At 43.7% G+C, this 18,298-nt stretch overlaps 1 protein-coding gene across 1 annotated transcript in view; it reads left to right on the top strand.

The window, feature by feature from the left end:
• MPP4 (MAGUK p55 scaffold protein 4) overlaps positions 1-18,298 on the top strand; it is a 35,263-nt gene that overhangs the window by 10,505 nt on the left and 6,460 nt on the right. The window contains exons 8-17 of the mRNA XM_014784740.2: positions 119-190; positions 637-833; positions 3,813-3,877; positions 5,797-5,814; positions 8,739-8,777; positions 10,683-10,703; positions 12,261-12,275; positions 13,416-13,457; positions 15,537-15,707; positions 16,928-17,008. Of these exons, the coding sequence (XP_014640226.1) occupies positions 119-190; positions 637-833; positions 3,813-3,877; positions 5,797-5,814; positions 8,739-8,777; positions 10,683-10,703; positions 12,261-12,275; positions 13,416-13,457; positions 15,537-15,707; positions 16,928-17,008 (721 nt within the window). The remainder of the gene's footprint in view (positions 1-118; positions 191-636; positions 834-3,812; positions 3,878-5,796; positions 5,815-8,738; positions 8,778-10,682; positions 10,704-12,260; positions 12,276-13,415; positions 13,458-15,536; positions 15,708-16,927; positions 17,009-18,298) is intronic.

The following is an 18,298-nucleotide window of genomic DNA, read 5'->3' as shown; positions in this document are numbered from 1 at the left end:
CCCTGTGGGAGATGCCACTGTTAGACCTGGACACACTGAGTTGTAGCTCCATCTGCCAGACCCTGTTAACCCAGTGGACTCTCTGATTTGTCCTTCTTCCCGCTCTGACGTTTTCTAGGCCATGTCCCGTGGCACAATCATGTTCAAGGTGGTTCCGGTTTCTGAGCCTCCTGTTAATTGCCAGAAGATGGTAAGAATTTACTGAGCCTTCATATCACACACAGTAAATCCTCAAATAACAGTGACAGTGACTAAATCCTTTGTATCACAGTGCTATCCTCTATAATGTGTTGAACAGTTGTTCAATCCTGTATTGCGTATTTTTCAATACTGATAACATGAGAGGCAAATCAATAAATGAATACCACAAGAGGAGATGGGGTACCAAAAAGTTAAGGAGTAACACCAAGAATGGTGAACATTTGAGCAAAAACTTCTTAGAGCTAAAAGAACGTGTTTTTTTTTTTTTTTTTTTTTATGGCTCTGAGACTCAGTTCAAGGGGGAAGTTTTTGTTTTTGGTGAGATTGGAGAGGAAAGTCAGGAACAGGAGGTGGAGGAGTGGGAGAAATGGTTTTAAGTCTTGACAGCAGTGGAAAAGGGCTCTTCTGATGGTTCCATTGTGCACCTCCTGTCAGATGTATGTTCGTGCCATGACTGAGTACTGGCCCCAGGAGGACCCCGCCATCCCCTGCATGGACGCCGGGTTGCCTTTCCAGAAGGGGGACATCCTCCAGATTGTGGACCAGAATGATGCCCTCTGGTGGCAAGCCCGGAAAATCTCAGACCTTGGTACCTGTGCTGGCTTAATCCCATCTAACCAGCTTCTGAAGAGGTAAAAAAAGTCATCACTCGGGGACTCAGGACTGAGTCATCAGGAAACAAAATGTTTTCTCAGGCTTCTGTTATTGTAGTTAAGAGGAAATAGAGACAAGCAGATGGGCGAACACACACTGGTTTATAAATCCAAATGTCAGCTTGTCAATATGTCCTAAGCATCTTAAATGCCAAGGCGACCAGATTATTCGTATCAGCTAGAAAAGAGAGAAAAGTACTTGGGAAACTGAATTAAACTTTAAAAGGTGGTTCTAACTCCCTCTGTTAATCTTTCAAGGCTGAGTTGAAACCTCAGTTACGGAATCTCAACCCACCACGCTCACCCTTGTGCTACTGAGGTCCAGTCCAAGGAAGTGAGTAAAGATAGAAAGAAGATAGAAAGAGATCCAAGGCTCAGCCAATGTTAAGAGATCACGGGGCCGGCTCCGTGGCTTAGCGGTTAAGTGAGCGCGCTCTGATGCTGGCGGCCCGGGTTCGGATCCCGGGCATGCCCCAAGGCACCACTTCTCCGTCCAACGGGAGGCCGAGTCCCACGTACAGCAACTAGAAGGATGTGAACCTATGACATACAACTATCTACTGGGGCTTTGGGGGGAAAAATGAATAAATAAAATCTTTAAAAAAAAAAAAAAAGAGATCACGAAGCAGAAAAGAAACCAGCAAAGGAGATTGAGAAGAAATGACCAATGAGGCAGGATGAAAATCAAGACAGTATAGTGTCCTGATCAGCTGTCAGCCGCTGCTGAGAGGACTGAGAACTGACACTGGATTTCTCAATGCAGCTCATCAGTGATCTTGATAGAAGCAATTTCACTGGAGGGGTGGAGCCAAAATCTTAGTAGAATGGGTTCTGAACAAACTGATGACAATGAGCATGGAAAACTCCTTGAGACATTTTGGTATAAAGCAGAGCAGAGCAGTGGAAAAATAGCGAGAGGGGAAAGTGCAGGTCGAGACAACTTTCTTAGAGGGGGTAAATAATGCTAGTGGGAATGGTCCAGTGAGAGGGAAAATTGTTATGCTTCAGGAGCAAAGAAGAGAACTGCTGTCATCGATGTCCTTGAGCTGGCAGAAGGAGATATGATCTAATATACAAGTAAAAGGGTAGGCTTTATGTAGGATCATAACCAGTTCACCCACAGTAATAGTAACAGCAGAGAATCTGGAGCATGTGGCCACAGTTGAGGGTGGGAGATATGGGGGGAGCTTGTGGAAGTTCTCTTCCAATCACTCATATCCTCAGCGAAATAAGAAGCAATGTCATAAACTGAGAGTGAGGGTGGGTACAGAGGGATTGGGAAGGAGAGAGGAAAAAGCTTGAAAAGTTTCTATGAGGACTGCAGAGCAAATGGATTAGGTAAATATAGTAGGATCGGCATTAAGGGTCCTCTTAAAATTAAAAGTCATAAATATGAAGCGATTCTGGTCAGCTTCCTGGGGGCAGGTCCAGATTAGACAGAGAGTTGGACTTGACAGTAAATCAAGAGAAGGCCAAGGGATTGATTACAGTGAAGGGCCGTGGCATTTAAGCTTGTGAAGGAGGGAGGTGAGGGGTAGGGGTCATTGGAAAGGAAATAAGATCAACGGATTCTAGGTCCCAATGGCATCAACAGATTATTGGGGTTGGGAAGACAGGAGGTGTTGGGAGAAAAGAGGGATGCTGTAAATTGAAATTATGGAGAGATTGCTGTACTCGTACTGAGAAGGTCTAGGGTGTGTCGTGGGAGGCAGTGGCTGAGGCAGAATGCGGGAAGGTCACTGGAAGAGAGGAGATCAGGGACCCAGGAGGCCAGGATGTTGGGAGGGGCATTTATATGCCTAATGAAATGATCGAAATTTATGATAGAACAGTGTTGAGGGCATGAGGGTGAGCAGGAATAATCTGATGGCTACCAGAAGAGTGAGAGAATGATATTCCAAGTGAGGGCCTCTAGGGAAGAAGGAGAATGGTCTGGAGATGGCGAGGACAAGCGAGGGCACAGACCAGCTCCAGGCCAGTGGAGTGAAGGCCATGCTGGCCCAGCTAACAGAGCCCGTTACAGGTACCTCTTCTCACATCCACAGTCAGTGAGTCAGGGTGGCAACCTGACATCAGCCATCAGGAGAAAACTGACACTAGAGAAATCAGCAGAAGCCACACATCAGGGCTGCCCTTCCCCTGGAGCTGGTTTACCAGCTCACCACTGGGAGTGGGAGAAGAGATAGCCACCCCTTGAAAGGGAGCAGTGACCTCAGGGAGACCCGGGTGTTAGTTAGGGCAAGAAAGTGGAGGGCTCACTCAGAGAAGAGGCTGAGGTCTGAGATATTCGCTGAAGATTTACCGTGAGTCCCCGAGGGGGTGTGGAGGGCTTCAGGGAACGGGGTGGACAGAGCCTTATAGGGATTAAAGTGCAGCGGAGAAGGATGACCTGAGCTTGGGGGCTGACGCGAACAGGGATAGCGGCCTAATGAGATTAGTCCTTCCGGTGTCAGGGCAGAAAGTGGCAAGGAGGCTAGGGTGGGGGTCTTGCAAGGAGCACACAGAAATGACAGGTTCACTGGATTGGTGCACAAATAAAGGACAGTAGAAGGAACTGAAATTCTTGTGGCTCTAAAGAGACTGCAGAGCATCAACAGCGTGGGAGGGAAACTGGAGCGTGCCACGGAAATTCTGAGACCAGCACGAGCAGGCTGACAGGCAGAGAGGCGGGGGTCCGTGGCTCGTTACTGGGGCTCTGTGGCTTGTGAACTAGCGGTCATGAGCCGGATTTTCACTCTCAGTCAGTGATGCTGTGAGAAGATCCTGTGAGGCAGGAAAAAATGGTAAGAAAGTTTGTGTTTTTGGAGAATGTATTTGACAATGTGTTTGGAGAAGAAATCTCCCTTTTTACCTGGGTGGAGGCAGCAGAATTCTAGGAAACATTCTGGCCTGGATCTGTTTCATCTGGGTTAACCCGAGTCGATTTTTTTTTCTCATGGTGTATTTCTTTTTGCATAGGAAGCAACGGGAGTTCTGGTGGTCTCAGCCATACCAGCCTCACACCCAAGTCAAATCAAGCATATGTGAGTGTGCTGACACCTCAGACCAGCGTGTGCCTCGTGGGGAAGCCTGCTCCCTCTCCCAGGCTGGCTTCCTGCCCTGGAGAGGATCTTTAAATGTCCCCACTGCCCCATATAACCTCCTGGCAGCTGTCTGAAATCCTACCATAGATGTTCGTTTCTTTGGATTTAGAAGAGTTTTCAGTTTATGAAAATGCAAATATTCTCGTGTTGGAGACACTTTCAGTGATGGCTCCCCAACTTGAAGTCCTCCCAGTCCCTGCAGCTAGCATATACATTATAATATACTGGCGAGCAGGGCAGTATATGTACTGCACACAGACCATCTGGGTTCTCTTTAGCGGGGCTAAATGTCACACTGTTCAGAAGCTCTGGTTAACAGCTGTGTGTGCCTCTGATGAATAAACATGGGACTGAATTGCTACTTAAGGAATGTAGTTTGTTTGCTGGACAGTATTATGCAAATTGCAGTGGGGGAATGGTTAGGAAAGGCATCCACGGTGGCGAATGCTTGTGACGGGCTTCCTGCCTTCATAAAGGGCGCTGTGGCTTTCGGGGAGAGGGGGGGCATGTAGAGGAGGCTGGAAGGGCGCTAACGTAGACAACAGTATCAACAGATTTGCCATGGCAAGTCCTCACCCACTTTATCTCTCACTGCTCTAAGCTGAAAATTATTTTCTCTTTTATTTTTCTCTTCAAAAGATATGATGACAACTATAGAGACATTTCTGAAAGAAAACACTCTTACAATTCCTCCACACTGACAGTATTTTCATACTACCTTCCAGTTATGGAAACACATTTTACATGGTGACAGTAACAGCTGCAATACCACTTGTTATCTTTTTTTAACTTAACATTTTATCAGAAACATTTCTCATGATATAATCTTCATAGAGACATTTTAGTTATTTCTCCTGTGTTTTGAAAAAGTTTGTTTAGCAAATCAGATTGAAGTACTTCTTTAACTCATTTTCCTATTTCATTTTTCAAAGGCACATGGAAATGGTAATTAAGCTTCTAATCAGTATCTGATAACTAGTATGACCACTGGTTGATATTTAATTTGCTCTTGTAGCCTAAGTGCTATTTATATGAGACTTTTGGAAAAGTCCATGAAAATAGATTGCAGCCCTATATTATTATCCTTACAAATCTCTAAGTCCGGGAACCCCAGAGTTGGAGCCCCTGACTTAAAGGGTCACCTCTCACAGGGATGTTTCTGATGGAGCACAGTCATTTTCTAAACTATTAGGTTTTAATTGTTGTACATGATGCTGCAATAAATGTTATTTTGTATCTTTCTGCTCTGCGTAAATGTTACCATAGGAAAAACATCTCAGGAGCAGGTTACTGACTCAAGAGGTATTGGCAATTTTATTAATTGAGAGTTATTGAAAAAAAAGAGTTACTGAAAAATTCCAGGCCTACGTTAGTTTACAGATGGTTATTAAAAAGTTATTTACAGAAGATGCATTTATAGTTGGCATCATTCTTTCTGTCCCTTCCTCCCTTCCTTCTCTCTCTCTCTCCTTTCTCTCTTTCTCTCTCTCTCTTTCTTCTTTCTTTCCTTTCTTCCATTCAAGATTTGAGTTCATAAAATATGCAGAATAAGCACGTTAATTCAGAAATCAGTAGAATGCAACCCTTATAGATCTTATTGGGATAGAAGGGAGTAGGACTCACCAGAAGCAAGTAGATCCATTCCCAACAAGGCTCATAAACGTATCCGTTTCTATAGGATATTCCCTTATCATTTTGTTACTAAATCTCCACCGAATTTCTATAGAATAATTTTGGCACTTTGCTTTCCTTACTGTAAGTAAATTCATTTGAGAAACTACAGCATAAACTATTGTGCCGTCTCTCTCTCTTCTTTTTCTTTTTTCTTTTTTTTCCCTACTTCATTCATCTGTACCCAGCGATTTCCATGGAAGAAGGTAAGAAATAGTATTTGGAAAAAAACCTCATCTCCAAAGTCTCCTAGAAATTTCCTGTAGTTTTCTGAATTCACTTCAATTTAGTTCAGCTACTTATTAAGCTCTTCCTATGTACCTTATGGTATGCTAGTCACTAATAGACTAATTTATAAAAGATGTCAGTCAAAAGAACGCACACACAGTGTAATTGTCCTAACACTGAGAGGAATAAAAGAAAAGAGAGCCAATATCTATATGCAGCCCAGAGTCTAACACAGCACATGGTCAGAACTCAATAAAAGTTGTGAAACTGATCTGCTGTTTTATTTCAACTGCTTTGCACGCAATGTCTAAAAATAACCCTGTAAGGAAATTGTTATTCCCCTTTTATGGATGAAAGGATTGAGATTCAGAGAAGGTAAGAACATTGTCAGAAGTTGCAAGCAGTGTAGTCTGGATTGAAGTTTCTGTGTGTCTGAAGGGCCCCGCACCAGGGGCAAATGGGACCTCTGGTTATTACCTCTCTCCTTCTCCAGGTCCAGACACCCAGATACCTCATAATGATGTCTCACACACACACACTCTTACATACTCACACACACTCACTCACAAAATCTAGAAAGCAAGATGCTGTCTGTCTGCTTGTGCAGATGGTGAGAGAAGAGAGAAGAGCAATCTCCTTGGTCCCCACCCACATTTCACCCCTGAAATTGGCAAGGGGAAGGCAGGAAGGGAGCATGGGCAGGTCTTTGGAAAGGGCTGGGTCTCTGTGGTCTTGGTGGGTAACAAGGCTGCTGTCAGTCTGTAAGGAGACACCACAGATGGGGGGCTTAAACAACAGATACTTATTTATCATAGTTCTGGAGGCTAGTAGTCCAAGATCCAGGTTCTGGAAAGGTTGGTTTCTGGGGAGACTTTTCTACCCGGCTTGCAGACAGCTGCCTTCTCTGTGTGCTCCCACGGCCTTCCCCCTGTGAATGTGGGGCAGGGGGAAGTGGGGAGAAGAGAGAGGGAGGAAGAGAGAGAGAGAGAGAGAGAGAGAGAATCAGTCTGGTGTCTTTTCTTCTTATAAGGCCACCAGTCCTTTTGGCTCAGGTCCCCACTTTATGACCTCATTTAACCTTAGTTACCTCCTTAAAGGCCCCATCTCCAAATACAGTCATACTAGGGGCTAGGGCTTCAACATATGAATTTTGGGAGGATACACTTCAGTCCTTAGTGCTCACCCTAGCCCAGTGTGTGGAATTGTTGATTTTGAGAGAGCAAATCAGTGGCTCTCTGAGAACCCAGAGTTACATATTAGAAAAATCAGGGCTTCTCGTGCTGTTACTCACCCCTGGTCTCTGTAAAACAGGAATGACAATTGTAGATTTTGTTTGCTTTAAAAAAAAAACAAAACCTATAGTTATGTCCTAGGAACTAATGAATTCTCTGTTGTTACAAATTACTGATCTGGAAAATAATCTCTAAATGCATCTAAGGAATTGAATGCCTGCTGAAAATCTCAGCCATGTGACTTGTTTATCTGTGTTCCTATCTCTGTAAAACAGTGTTATTTCATACAATTTTTCATATTGCACATTTTACTTAAAAAACATTAATTAATGACGTGGTCCTTAAGGAGGTGGTGACAAGTTTATTATATTACAGATTATTATACAGGCTATAATTTGCACTTTTGAAATATGTGTAAGACCTATTTATTAAACTACTATTTATTGGTCACCTGAGAAGTGCTGGGCACTGTGTGAGGCACAAGATGCACAGTGTTATGGGGCCGGCCCGGTGGCGCAAGCGGTTAAGTGCGCGCGCTCCGCTGCGGCGGCCCGGGGTTCGCTGGTTCGGATCCTGGGCGCGCACCGACGCACTGCTTGGCAAGCCATGCTGTGGCGGCGTCCCATATAAAGTGGAGGAAGATGGGCACAGATGTTAGCCCAGGGCCGTCTTCCTCAGCAAAAAAAGAGGAGGATTGGCGGATGTTAGCACAGGGCTGATCTCCTCACAAAAAAAAAAAAAAAAAAATGATGCACAGTGCTGAAAGAAATTATTTTTTCAGAACATATATTCAAATCAACTGTTTTGATGTTAAAAGGAAAATTCAATTCAATTTAATAAATAATTTCTCATGTACCTGTTGTGTGCAAGACACCGTTCTACACTCTGTAAAGTATGTGAAAATTAGCAGGACAGTTCCCACTTTCAAGGAGTGTCTAGGGGCGAATGAGGCAAACACCCAATGATGATATCACAAGGCAGAGTAGATGTGCAGTCATAGAACTGAAGGTAGTGGGAAGAAAATGCTCTGCAGTCCGTGGCAGGGGCATTCATTTGGATCGGTGTTTGACATGGACCTTGAAGCATTACAGGCAAAGGGACTCGCGTGAGCAGAAGCACAGAGGGAGAAGCAGCGTCTGCTCTAGAGCAGGTGTGAAACTCGTGAAGGAGAGAAGATGACAAGAGCTTTCCAAGTTGGGCTTGGGTCATGTTATGAAAGGGTTTTGAGTATTAGGATGATTAGTTTTAAAAGTTATATTCTTTTATTCTCTTATATGTACGCAAGCTAAAGGGAAAACTCGTTAGCACTAGTGAGCACACCACGTGCCTGAGCTCTTCATGCATTGTCTCCATTACTCCTGTCCTGTGCAGTAGGTATGATTACTGTCCCCACTGTAGATAGAAAACCAAGGCTTAGAGGGAAACCAATTTGTCCAGCATTCAAAAGCCTACGCTTTTATATTCTAACCGTTTTGTTGTTAGCCTCCCATATCATACATTTTCATTAGTACAGTAGAGTCCTTTTTTATCTCTCCCAGTGAGCTATAGTGGTATGAGGAACTATTACAGGGTGCTCTGAGTTTTATTGACATAAGCCTATGCATAGGGAATGTTGTTTGTGATGCTAATGCATTTTAAGTTCACTTTTCTCTTTCTGTGCTCTTTTACAGAAGACGACATGAAGATTGACGAGAAGTGTGTGGAAGCAGGTAGCATTTCCTCTCGGTAGATTGACCACTAGTAGAAACACGAAGCCCCTCAGCTATAGATTTTCTGAAGCAGAGTCGGCCAAAGGGGCCACAGGCCTTTCCTCTGGAAGAAATGTGTAAACCGAATCCCTCCCGCCAGCCTTTTCCTGTGGTTCTGGCGCTTGGAAGGGAAGCACAGCTGTAGGAATGTCTCCATGCTCCAAACCAATCTTCTAGGAAGCGCTCTAGAGGGCAGTATTTTGGAAATGATCACAGGAACACATAGTAGCACTCAGGTGGGATATCTGGAAACCACCGTGCTCTCTGTGAAATACTACAAAATATTGAGATACCAAATTTTTAAAAAGCAAAACATATATTTTGTTATTGTCTGATACCATCTTCTGGTAGATCCTAGTATAGATAAACAGTAGTGGGTTCCAAATTTTTGAGAAATATATGAAAACTTTTTACATTTCTATTCTTAAATTTTTTTGTAAATTGGGAAAAGGTTTTCCAGATTTAGTGGCAGAACTAAGGTTGGCTCAAGAATCACTAGGCTTTTGTTGAGAGACTAGTTGGAGAGTCTTTAGTCTGATAGGCGAATTTGTCTTCGCTTTATGGGTTAATCTAGTTTTTAGAAATTAAAGAACAATATGAAATCTTTAAATACTGGGTATTTCGTATTCCAGAACAACTACAGAGTAATGCTGACACTATATTTATGTTACCAAGTACACACTCCATTTTTTTAACTTGCAGTAATATTCATTTCCTTTCTATAATTTTAATTAAAGTTTTTATTAAGTAACACATTCACATATTTCAAAATTCAAAAACTACAAAAGTACATTCAGTAAAAGGTCCTCTTTCTCCCTGTTCCCCTGCTCAGTTTTCTTTCCTGGGGCAATAAATGCTCTCGGTGTCTCCTCTATCCCTCCGGACATAGTCTGTGCATATAAAAGCAATGGTGTATGTTTTCTTCTCCTCTCCCCCACCCTCATTCTCACCTTTTTTTAAAACACGAATTCATGTACGCTTTGATGGTATGCTATGTACACTGTTCTGTTCCTGGCTCTTAACATTCTATGTCTTGGAGATGATTCCATCTTAGTATATAAGGAGCTTCTTCATATTTTTTTAAAGAGCTTATTGGTTAAATAAGTTGTGATTTATATAATCACTTATTGGTAGATGTTTATGTCCAATCTTTTCTGTTATAAACAATGACTACCTTTATTATAAGTATACGGTTTCACACATGTGAGTACACCTTACATGCAGCACAGCCTGACCCAAGGATGTGTGCATCGATAATGTTGCTGTATAGTTCAAATTGCTCTCCATATAAATTCTGGTTTCCTAATCCTTAAATTCAAAATGCTAACAAGAATTGTTTGAACTGATGAGTAAGTTGGTTTATATCTCAGATCTCTCATCACCTGAACAGGCCTACCCAAGCAAACCACTCCCAGGCTAGTTCTCCTTGCTACACCTTGCTTGCTCAGGACCCCCAAATCTTCAGGCACGGCGCATCCCTCCTATGTGGGCAAGCTCTCTGGCAGCACAGCTGTGCGGTATCCAACAATCTTGAGGAGTTTCCCACGACACTCCACCTTCCCCTTCCCTCTGAGCCTCTTTTTTATTTTATTTATTCTCTTCTATTCTACTGTTTTATTTATTTTAAGCTCCTGCTGCACCCCTGCTTGTCATCACAGCCCAACTGCTTAATCCCATATATCTCATTCAAGGCTTGTATGTGCAGTAGAGACACCACTGGCTCGGCCTTGATTTAGGAAAACATGTTTCAAGGTGGTGCATGTACAGAAGCATAGAGTCAGAGAATTAGACTGTTAAAATATAGACTCAGTGTGGATGGAAAAGTAATGACACTTTTTGGTTTTTTGCCTCCGTGGAAAACCATAGATGAAGAAACATTTGAATCTGGTAAGTAAAAAAATGAGTATTTCATACTTATTTTTAGAATTTTTTTATTTTTTTATTTTCCCCCCAAAGCCCCCGTAGATAGTTGTATGTCATAGTTGCACATCCTTCTAGTTGCTGTATGTTGGATGCCGCCTCAGCATGGCCGGAGAAGCGGTGCGTCGGTGCACACCCGGGATCCGAACCCAGGCCCCCAGTAGCAGAGCGCTCGCACTTAACCGCTAAGCCACGGGGCAGGCCCCCATACTTATTTTTAAATGTATATTCCAAATTTTGTATAATTTAAACACTTATTTGGGGATTTGATACAATAATTGTTTAAATGCATCAACAGTATAGTTGTGAGATATTGTAAATTTCACCTTAACCCCTACTTCCCATTAGGGGCATTTTGGAACTCTGTGAGGGCACTTTTTGGTTGTCACATTGATTGGGGGCACTACTGGCCTTCACCCTGGCAAGAATCAGGAATGCTAGACGCCCTGCAGTGTATGAGACCGTCCTGCACAATCTTTTGAATGTCCTGCTGGGCAAACTCATTACAAATAGAAATGAGTAGTTCTTTAATACACAATAGTTATGTAAGTTTTTACAAAATGTAACATGAAAAGCTTGGTGGTTTAGAAGACAATCATTATGGAGAGAGACATTTGAACAGAATAAAAGACATATCTTTGCAATTACTGAATAATCTATTCCACACATCTGTCTACTCCATACTGATGGTAAATAACCTGGAGTGAGGTATCTATACTGACTTATTTTCTTTTTCTTTACTAGTTTGTTATTGATAACACATGGTATCATCAAGTGTCAGTCCCTCAAAATCACATTGACCTCTGTAGTAACAACACAGATCCCACAGAGTATTTTTGAAAAATGGCAGCCTTTTGGGGCATGCTAACATTACTCACCTACTTCCACGTTCCAATCTTAGGTTCCCTCCTTTTTTCCATTCCCTCCTTCTATAATTGCTTTGGCATATTATCCCTATTTCAATTAAGTGACGTCCCTCTTTCTCTTATCACATGCAAACGAGCCTTTGTGTTAGATCCACCTGTCTTCAAGGGGCCAGCTGGAGATGGAAGTATGTGACTGGACCCAGGGAGGGGTGAGGAAAGAGGACGCTCAGGCCAGAGGCTGCCCCAGAGCCCCTTCCCCCACTTCCTCCTCTTCATAGGACTGCAGCCACACGGCCTCTGGGAGAGGAGGGGGAGGAGGCTCAAATCAGTTGCCTTCCTGTAATTTCTCCCTATTAAGCCTCATTTTGTGCCAACCAAGTAGAGAGGAGTCTTCATGGACTAAAAGCCTTCAAGGAGAATAGAGATATGCAACTTGCAGAAAAAGTTATTGTCCTCTGAGCAGCAGAGTCGAGTCACATGAGTTTCTGAGTTCCCAGTTGTGTGCTGCTCATTGGCCAGGCCTCACATAAGTTACAACTTTCTCCAAGGGTGACATGAATGCCTTGCTTTTGTCGTTTGTCTTTCCTTGATGACTAACTTGATCTTCTCAAAGTCCTAACTTTATAATGTCTGTTTCTGCACTTACCCAAATATCTAGAGGAACTTTCAGAAGGTAATTGTTGTTTTTATTTCCTGGGTTAGCCAAATAGAGCTATATTCAAGATGTTTCAGTGCCTTAAAGTAAAAACTTGACAGGGTAACTTTTAAGCTAAGATATGATATTTTAAGATATGATATTTTAATGATTTTTCATTTCAATGATGAAATATTCAATTTGTAAGAAAATATTTTAAAATGAACAATGAAAATAATTAAGCTTTATGAATATATCCCTAAGTAAACATTTCATTTTAAATTTATTGACGTAGTTCAGTTAGAAAAATATGCTTATTTACCAGAAGATGAAATTGATATTGGTGTGTTTTCTTTACATTTTAAAATGTGTGTTTAAAAAAAAAAAAGTTAAGAAAAAAAGATTGTATATGTCAGTTAATTCTATGACCAAAAGCTCTTTATATATTTTTTCAGTGATCAGAACAGAGTTGTAAAGGTGAAAAGGAACATACGTTAGTAAACAGTAATTTGAAAATGATATTTTTTTCCTGGAGTTTGTAATAATTTTTCTGGGACCCCAATGGGAAGCAGAGACAGGACTTTAAATAAGCCCTATATGGTTCATAGCCACTGGGCACAGTTTCCCTCCCTTTTGTCTCTTAGATTCCTGGCCAGTTGGCAGCCAGAGAGCAAACACTAATTTTATACAGAACAAACCATTTTGTGAGGGAGAAAAAAAAACACATTTCTAACAAAACGATTAATTATAGGACCTGCAGAACACCTTATCTACAAGTTAAGGCCAAAGCCGTTTTTTCTGTTTCTTTTTTTAAATCAGTTTTCTTGTCGCATGTTTAAAAATATATACACAATTTTTATATGTTTTTACTATGACTCAGTATCTTTCTTATAATTTTAAACAAGCCTGAAATAGCTTTTTGTTCCCCGTCACACTAGACAGAGTGTATTCAGTGTGTTGCTGAAATTCTGGAGTGTGTCTCTGCCCAGTCAGTGCACGTGAGAGGATGGGAAGGGCTCAGGACGTTCCTCAATAAGCCACTTAAGGGTGCTCTCAGCTGGGCTGCCGTGTACTGACTTAGGGTCATGTGAAGATTTGAAGATGATTTCATGCACCTGTTCTAAGTGAACTTCTCCTCCTCCTCCACATATGCTGCTCCTGCCTTTCTCTGTGTTCCAGACAGGGAGGAATTCGTTGGCTATGGGCAGAAGTTCTTTATCGGTAGGTGATGCTTAATAAGAGGTTGGGTCTTTGTCACTTGCTAAGTTATATTCATACCAGCCTGACACTCTTCTGAAAGCTTCTTTTGCTGATGGACATTTACAAACTTGTTCCTTCCTCTGGTTTCCCTCTATCTTCTTTTTTGGGTCAATATTCTGATCTATTGATCATTCATTGTAATTGGTCTAGTTTACACTGGATCTCTCTCTATTTGAAAACACACAAATCTTTCGTTTACTTCCACTCTGTTCCAAGATGTATTTATCTTACTCCAGAGACCAATTCTCTGACTACTAAACTTAGTTTTATGGCCATATTTCCATAATCTGTCAACTGGGGGGAGCTTTCTGAAGGACCAGGTACCACTCATTAAACCACGCTGGGCTTCCTCCTTCCGTGAGCCGGTGGGAGAACAGCAGGGCTGCAGGGTCTGTAAAGCAGAATGTGGTTCCCAGGCCTAGATGCATATTGGAATCATTAAGAGAGATTGAAAAAAACAGGGGGCCACCTTTCTGTGTCCCTTCCAGAATAATTCAGCTCCAGAGCCATTAGGTAGGCTGAGCAGGTGGGCATCTGCACAGAAGTGGGGAAGAAGCAGTCTGGGGTGGGGCATCAGAGCCTGCACAGAGTTGGGGGGCATCTGTGCAGGGATGATGGCAGCCTGGGGCGGGTTGTCAGAGCCAGAGTGAGTGAGGAGGGCAGTTGCCATCACTAGGGCTCTGATCCCGCACAGCCTCTGCAAAACCCCCTCCTCACCCAGCGTGGGCTCTGACACTGCCAGGCTGCTGATACTGACCGTCCCCCACCTGCACAGGTGCTCTCGATTGATCTGATAAGTAAGTGTATTGAGGATAATAAGAGCCAGGTTTCTCACTGTCAGAGAAAGGAGTTATACATATAGAAGGGAGGACGGCTGGAATGGATCCTGTAGTTGAATTGGCATTGTGGGTATTGGTGTGAACTCATGGTTTTCAACATATATAGATACAAACAGATGTAAGTGTGTGCGTGTATTTATACACACACATAGAGTCCCTAGCTCTATCTTCTGAGAGGACCTGGGAACAGCTCTGAAAGTACCAGAAAGCCCTGTGATTCGCTAGGCAGATTAAGCAGGATCATAGGAATTCGGAAATCATGACCAAGAGGTCCAACTCTGCCACTGATCACGCAGTTGTGAGCGACCACCTAACCTGTCTGGGTCTTAGTGTATCCGTCTGTGGGTAATAAGCCTGCTCCTGTTTCCACTCGGCCCGAGCACTATTCTCTCTCCCCTGGACTCTGCAGTAGCCTCCCAGCTGCCCTCACTGCTGCTACACCTACTGTGCCTACAGTTTACACCCTCCCACAGCAACCAGAGGGATTCTTCAGAAACATAGATCATGTCACACTGTCTCTCAACCATCCCATGACCTCCCGTCCCACTCTGACCACAACCCAACACTTGGCCAAGGCCCTTGTGACCGCCCGGCCTCCTGTCCACCCCCACTCCCCGCCACTGTCCCTGCTGTCACCGCCCCGAAGCTTCTGGGGCTCCAGCTCCTCCTCCAGCGCTCCAAGCGCGCTCCTTTCTCCGCACCTCTGCGGTTTCTGTTCCCTCAGCCTGCACGGCTCGGCGCCCCGCGCCCCCACGCCTCCAGAGCTGGCTCCAGGCCTTCGTCCAGACTCCTGCTCGGGGTCGGCGTCTCAGAGACGCCTGGCTGAGCCGCCTACCTGAAGAAGCACCCGGTCGCCCTCTACCCACTCACCCCTCTCTCAGCACCACTGTTGTTGTTTATTGTCTCTGCTCCTCCATCAGATGTAAGTTTCACGAGGAAATGGGCTTGGTTTAGCTGACCACGGTACCCGCAGCGCCTGGTACAACGCCTGGCGCATAGCGGGGGCTGGAGGCCACTTAGAGGTAACGTGGGGCATTTTGTCATTTTTCCTCCATACTGCTCCCTGTCTTCTGACTTCAGACAGACGTGGCTCTGGTAGTTAACCCTTTCGGGTCACAGTCCCTGCGTGCGCCCGCAGGTGAAGCGGGAAGTAACCCCTCCTGCCCTGGATCTGACGTTCTGCGCGTTTCCCCCTCGCCAGCTGGTTTCCGCCGCAGCATGCGCCTCTGTCGCAGGAAGTCGCACCTCGGCCGGCTGCGCGCCAGGGGGTGCTGTGCCAGCGGCCGCTGCGGGGCGGGGGGCGCCCCGTACGAGGAGGTGGTGAGGTACCAGCGCCGCCCGTCGGACAAGCACCGCCTCGTAGTGCTCGTGGGTACGCCCCCTCTCTCCTCCTCCATAGCGAGGCTTTCCTTCTAGATGCAGTAGTCGTGCGCTGGGAGTAGTGGTGAAGGTAGGACTCTTTATGGACACCCATATAAACACTTTAAAAAATAATAAAGCCTGTTTTATATGTGTGTTTGTAAATAAAACTTCATTGTATCACACTTTTCTTGTCTGCAGTGAATGTGGTATGCCATGGTGTATATGAATTTGTATAGTAGCAAGTTGTATTAGGATGAGGTTGTAACTGAGATTTTGTTGCCTGTTTAGAATTTGTCCTATAAGCATAGATAAGTGTTCTCCCAGACTGGATCACTGGTCTATATTAGGAAAAAAAGTCCATAAGGTTCATTTCCCTAAGAAATTTGTAGCCACCTCCTGTAGAGAGGTGTCTAAAATCTTCTATCCTGTATCTTTGGTGCTAAAGAACAGGGCAAATGTAGAGCTGAGGTGACCTGCTTTTGTGACCAAGAGCTCCGCAAAGCTGGTCCTTGTGGCAGTAGTGACCTACGTCTTACTGCCATCCTCTCTGTGTATCCACTTGTGATCAAGGCAGGCCCCTAAAGAGCAGAACAACATGCCTTCCAGCCAGGACCACAAATTTGCAAGGCCCAGGGCAAAATGAAAATACAAGGGCCCCTTGTTCAAAAATTATTAAGAATTTCAGTGTGGCCAAAGAAGAGCACTAAACCAAGCACAGCATCCTAAGCACGGGCCTGGTGTAACTGCACAGGCTCTGTGCCCAGGAGGTCAGCCCTGCCTCCAGTTGGACATGGGGGTGTTGACTCAACCAGCTGTCAGGAAACGTGCCCCTGAATTCTATGAGTCACAGGACCCATAACTGTGGAGGCTGATTTCTGGGTTGTGACCTGGTAGGAACTTCATTTGAAGAGGAAAGGCAGGTTGTCTCAGATTATCTGAGATGAGGCCAGAGAATTCTCACAATGTCCAAATTAGGTGAAGTTTGCTGCCGTGACAGGTTCCAGCAGTTTCCTACCTCATTTCTAAATGTCGAAGAAGTATGGGTTACTCCATGGGTCACCAGGAAAATTCCTAAGAGTTTTCTGGGGTTGTTCCAATCTGTGGAAGAGAAGCTATGTAATTTCCCTAAAAACACTTGCTCTCAAGTTTCTTCAATAGAAGGACTAAGATGATTTCACCACATGTATTTATCCACATCTAATGATTTCTGTATGTGACTTTTGTCTTTAGGACCTTCTGGTGTTGGAGTAAATGAACTGAGAAGACAGCTTATTGAACTTAATCCTAACCATTTCCAAAGTGCTGTGCCACGTATGTTTAGTGCTTCTTTCCTAGAGGTTCATGTTTTGGTAAAACCTTCTTTGCCTCTGTGGATGCACTGATCTCACTGAACTACATCACACCATCTTTGTTGTAGAAATCTAAGACACAAGGGATAGTCCTTAATGTTTCTAACTACATTTGTTTTAATAAAGGGAATTGATTTACTGCATGTAGCTATCTAGGCTTTTAAAAGGAGGCTTTGTCTTTCTTTATTTCTTAACAATCATACAGATGACCTTTCAGGAAAACTAATATTTAGCAATAATAGCTAACATTTGTTCAGTACTTACTATCTTCCCAGGACTGTGCTTGAATCTTTAAATGCCTTATCTTATTTATTTTTTTATTTAAAAATTTTAATATATACATGTATAATTTTATATAAATCTATACATATGATTGTACCATCCATGGCAGGAAGAGTGTGTGGGTCTGGGTGCTTCCCCTTCACCTCAAGGCAAGAAAGAGGAACTTAGGGAAACCACTTGATCATCTTTATATGTGTTCCCTGCAGTTTGGGGGGCACAGAATACTGGTGTCAGAATTATACCTCAAAATCCGAAGGATGCGAGCTTAGAGGAGGTGGCCAATCACTGTAGTATGGGAGGTAGCTGCCCTTTTAGAGTCTATCACAGCCAAAGATTTGTGATGTTTCCCAAGGACCAAATCTGATGGGATAATCTAGGAGAAGGTCAACCTGGGGTTGTCTTAGTTCCTGCCCAAGAGGAAGCCTCAGTAGGAGGCCAAAAGTGGCCCCCCAGATACCTCAGAGTGTGGAGGAAATCACAAATGATGAGCTGGAATAGACGTGGGTGTGAGATACTCGGTGATGATGGTGGTGGTGGTGGGGTTTGCAAAACAATCCAATACATTCTCTAGGAGAGAAAGAGCCAGATTTAAACATCTGTCAAGTCTAAAAAGAGCCAGTAGCAGCCAACATCAGCATCAGCATCAGTCCTGTAAGAATTTTCCTGCCCTGTTTCCTCTCTTCTCTCTCTACACTTAGCCTTGGAGAGTTATAAAACTGGAGGAGGAGCAATAGAAATGCAGTGAAAGGGGAGAGAAGTAGTGAATCATACTCCCTTTCCTGAGTTCTGGCTTCTCTGACTGCCGGCTTCCCTGGGTGCAGCAAGTCTGAGCCGGATGTGGGGAGGAGAAGCCTAAAATATAAATGAAGTTCATAATTTTGATTATTACGTGGGAGTAGAATTTTAATTATTAAATTGAGACTGAGTTTTGTGGCATGAATGGTGGTAGACTTTTTTTAAAAATCTAAGA

Source organism: Ceratotherium simum, chromosome 9 (assembly GCF_057802395.1).
Source record: "Ceratotherium simum simum isolate JZ-2026a chromosome 9, ASM5780239v1, whole genome shotgun sequence".
Lineage (NCBI taxonomy): Eukaryota > Metazoa > Chordata > Mammalia > Perissodactyla > Rhinocerotidae > Ceratotherium > Ceratotherium simum.
Note: the sequence above shows the minus strand (reverse complement) of the source record. Positions and strands in the feature narration are given on the sequence as shown.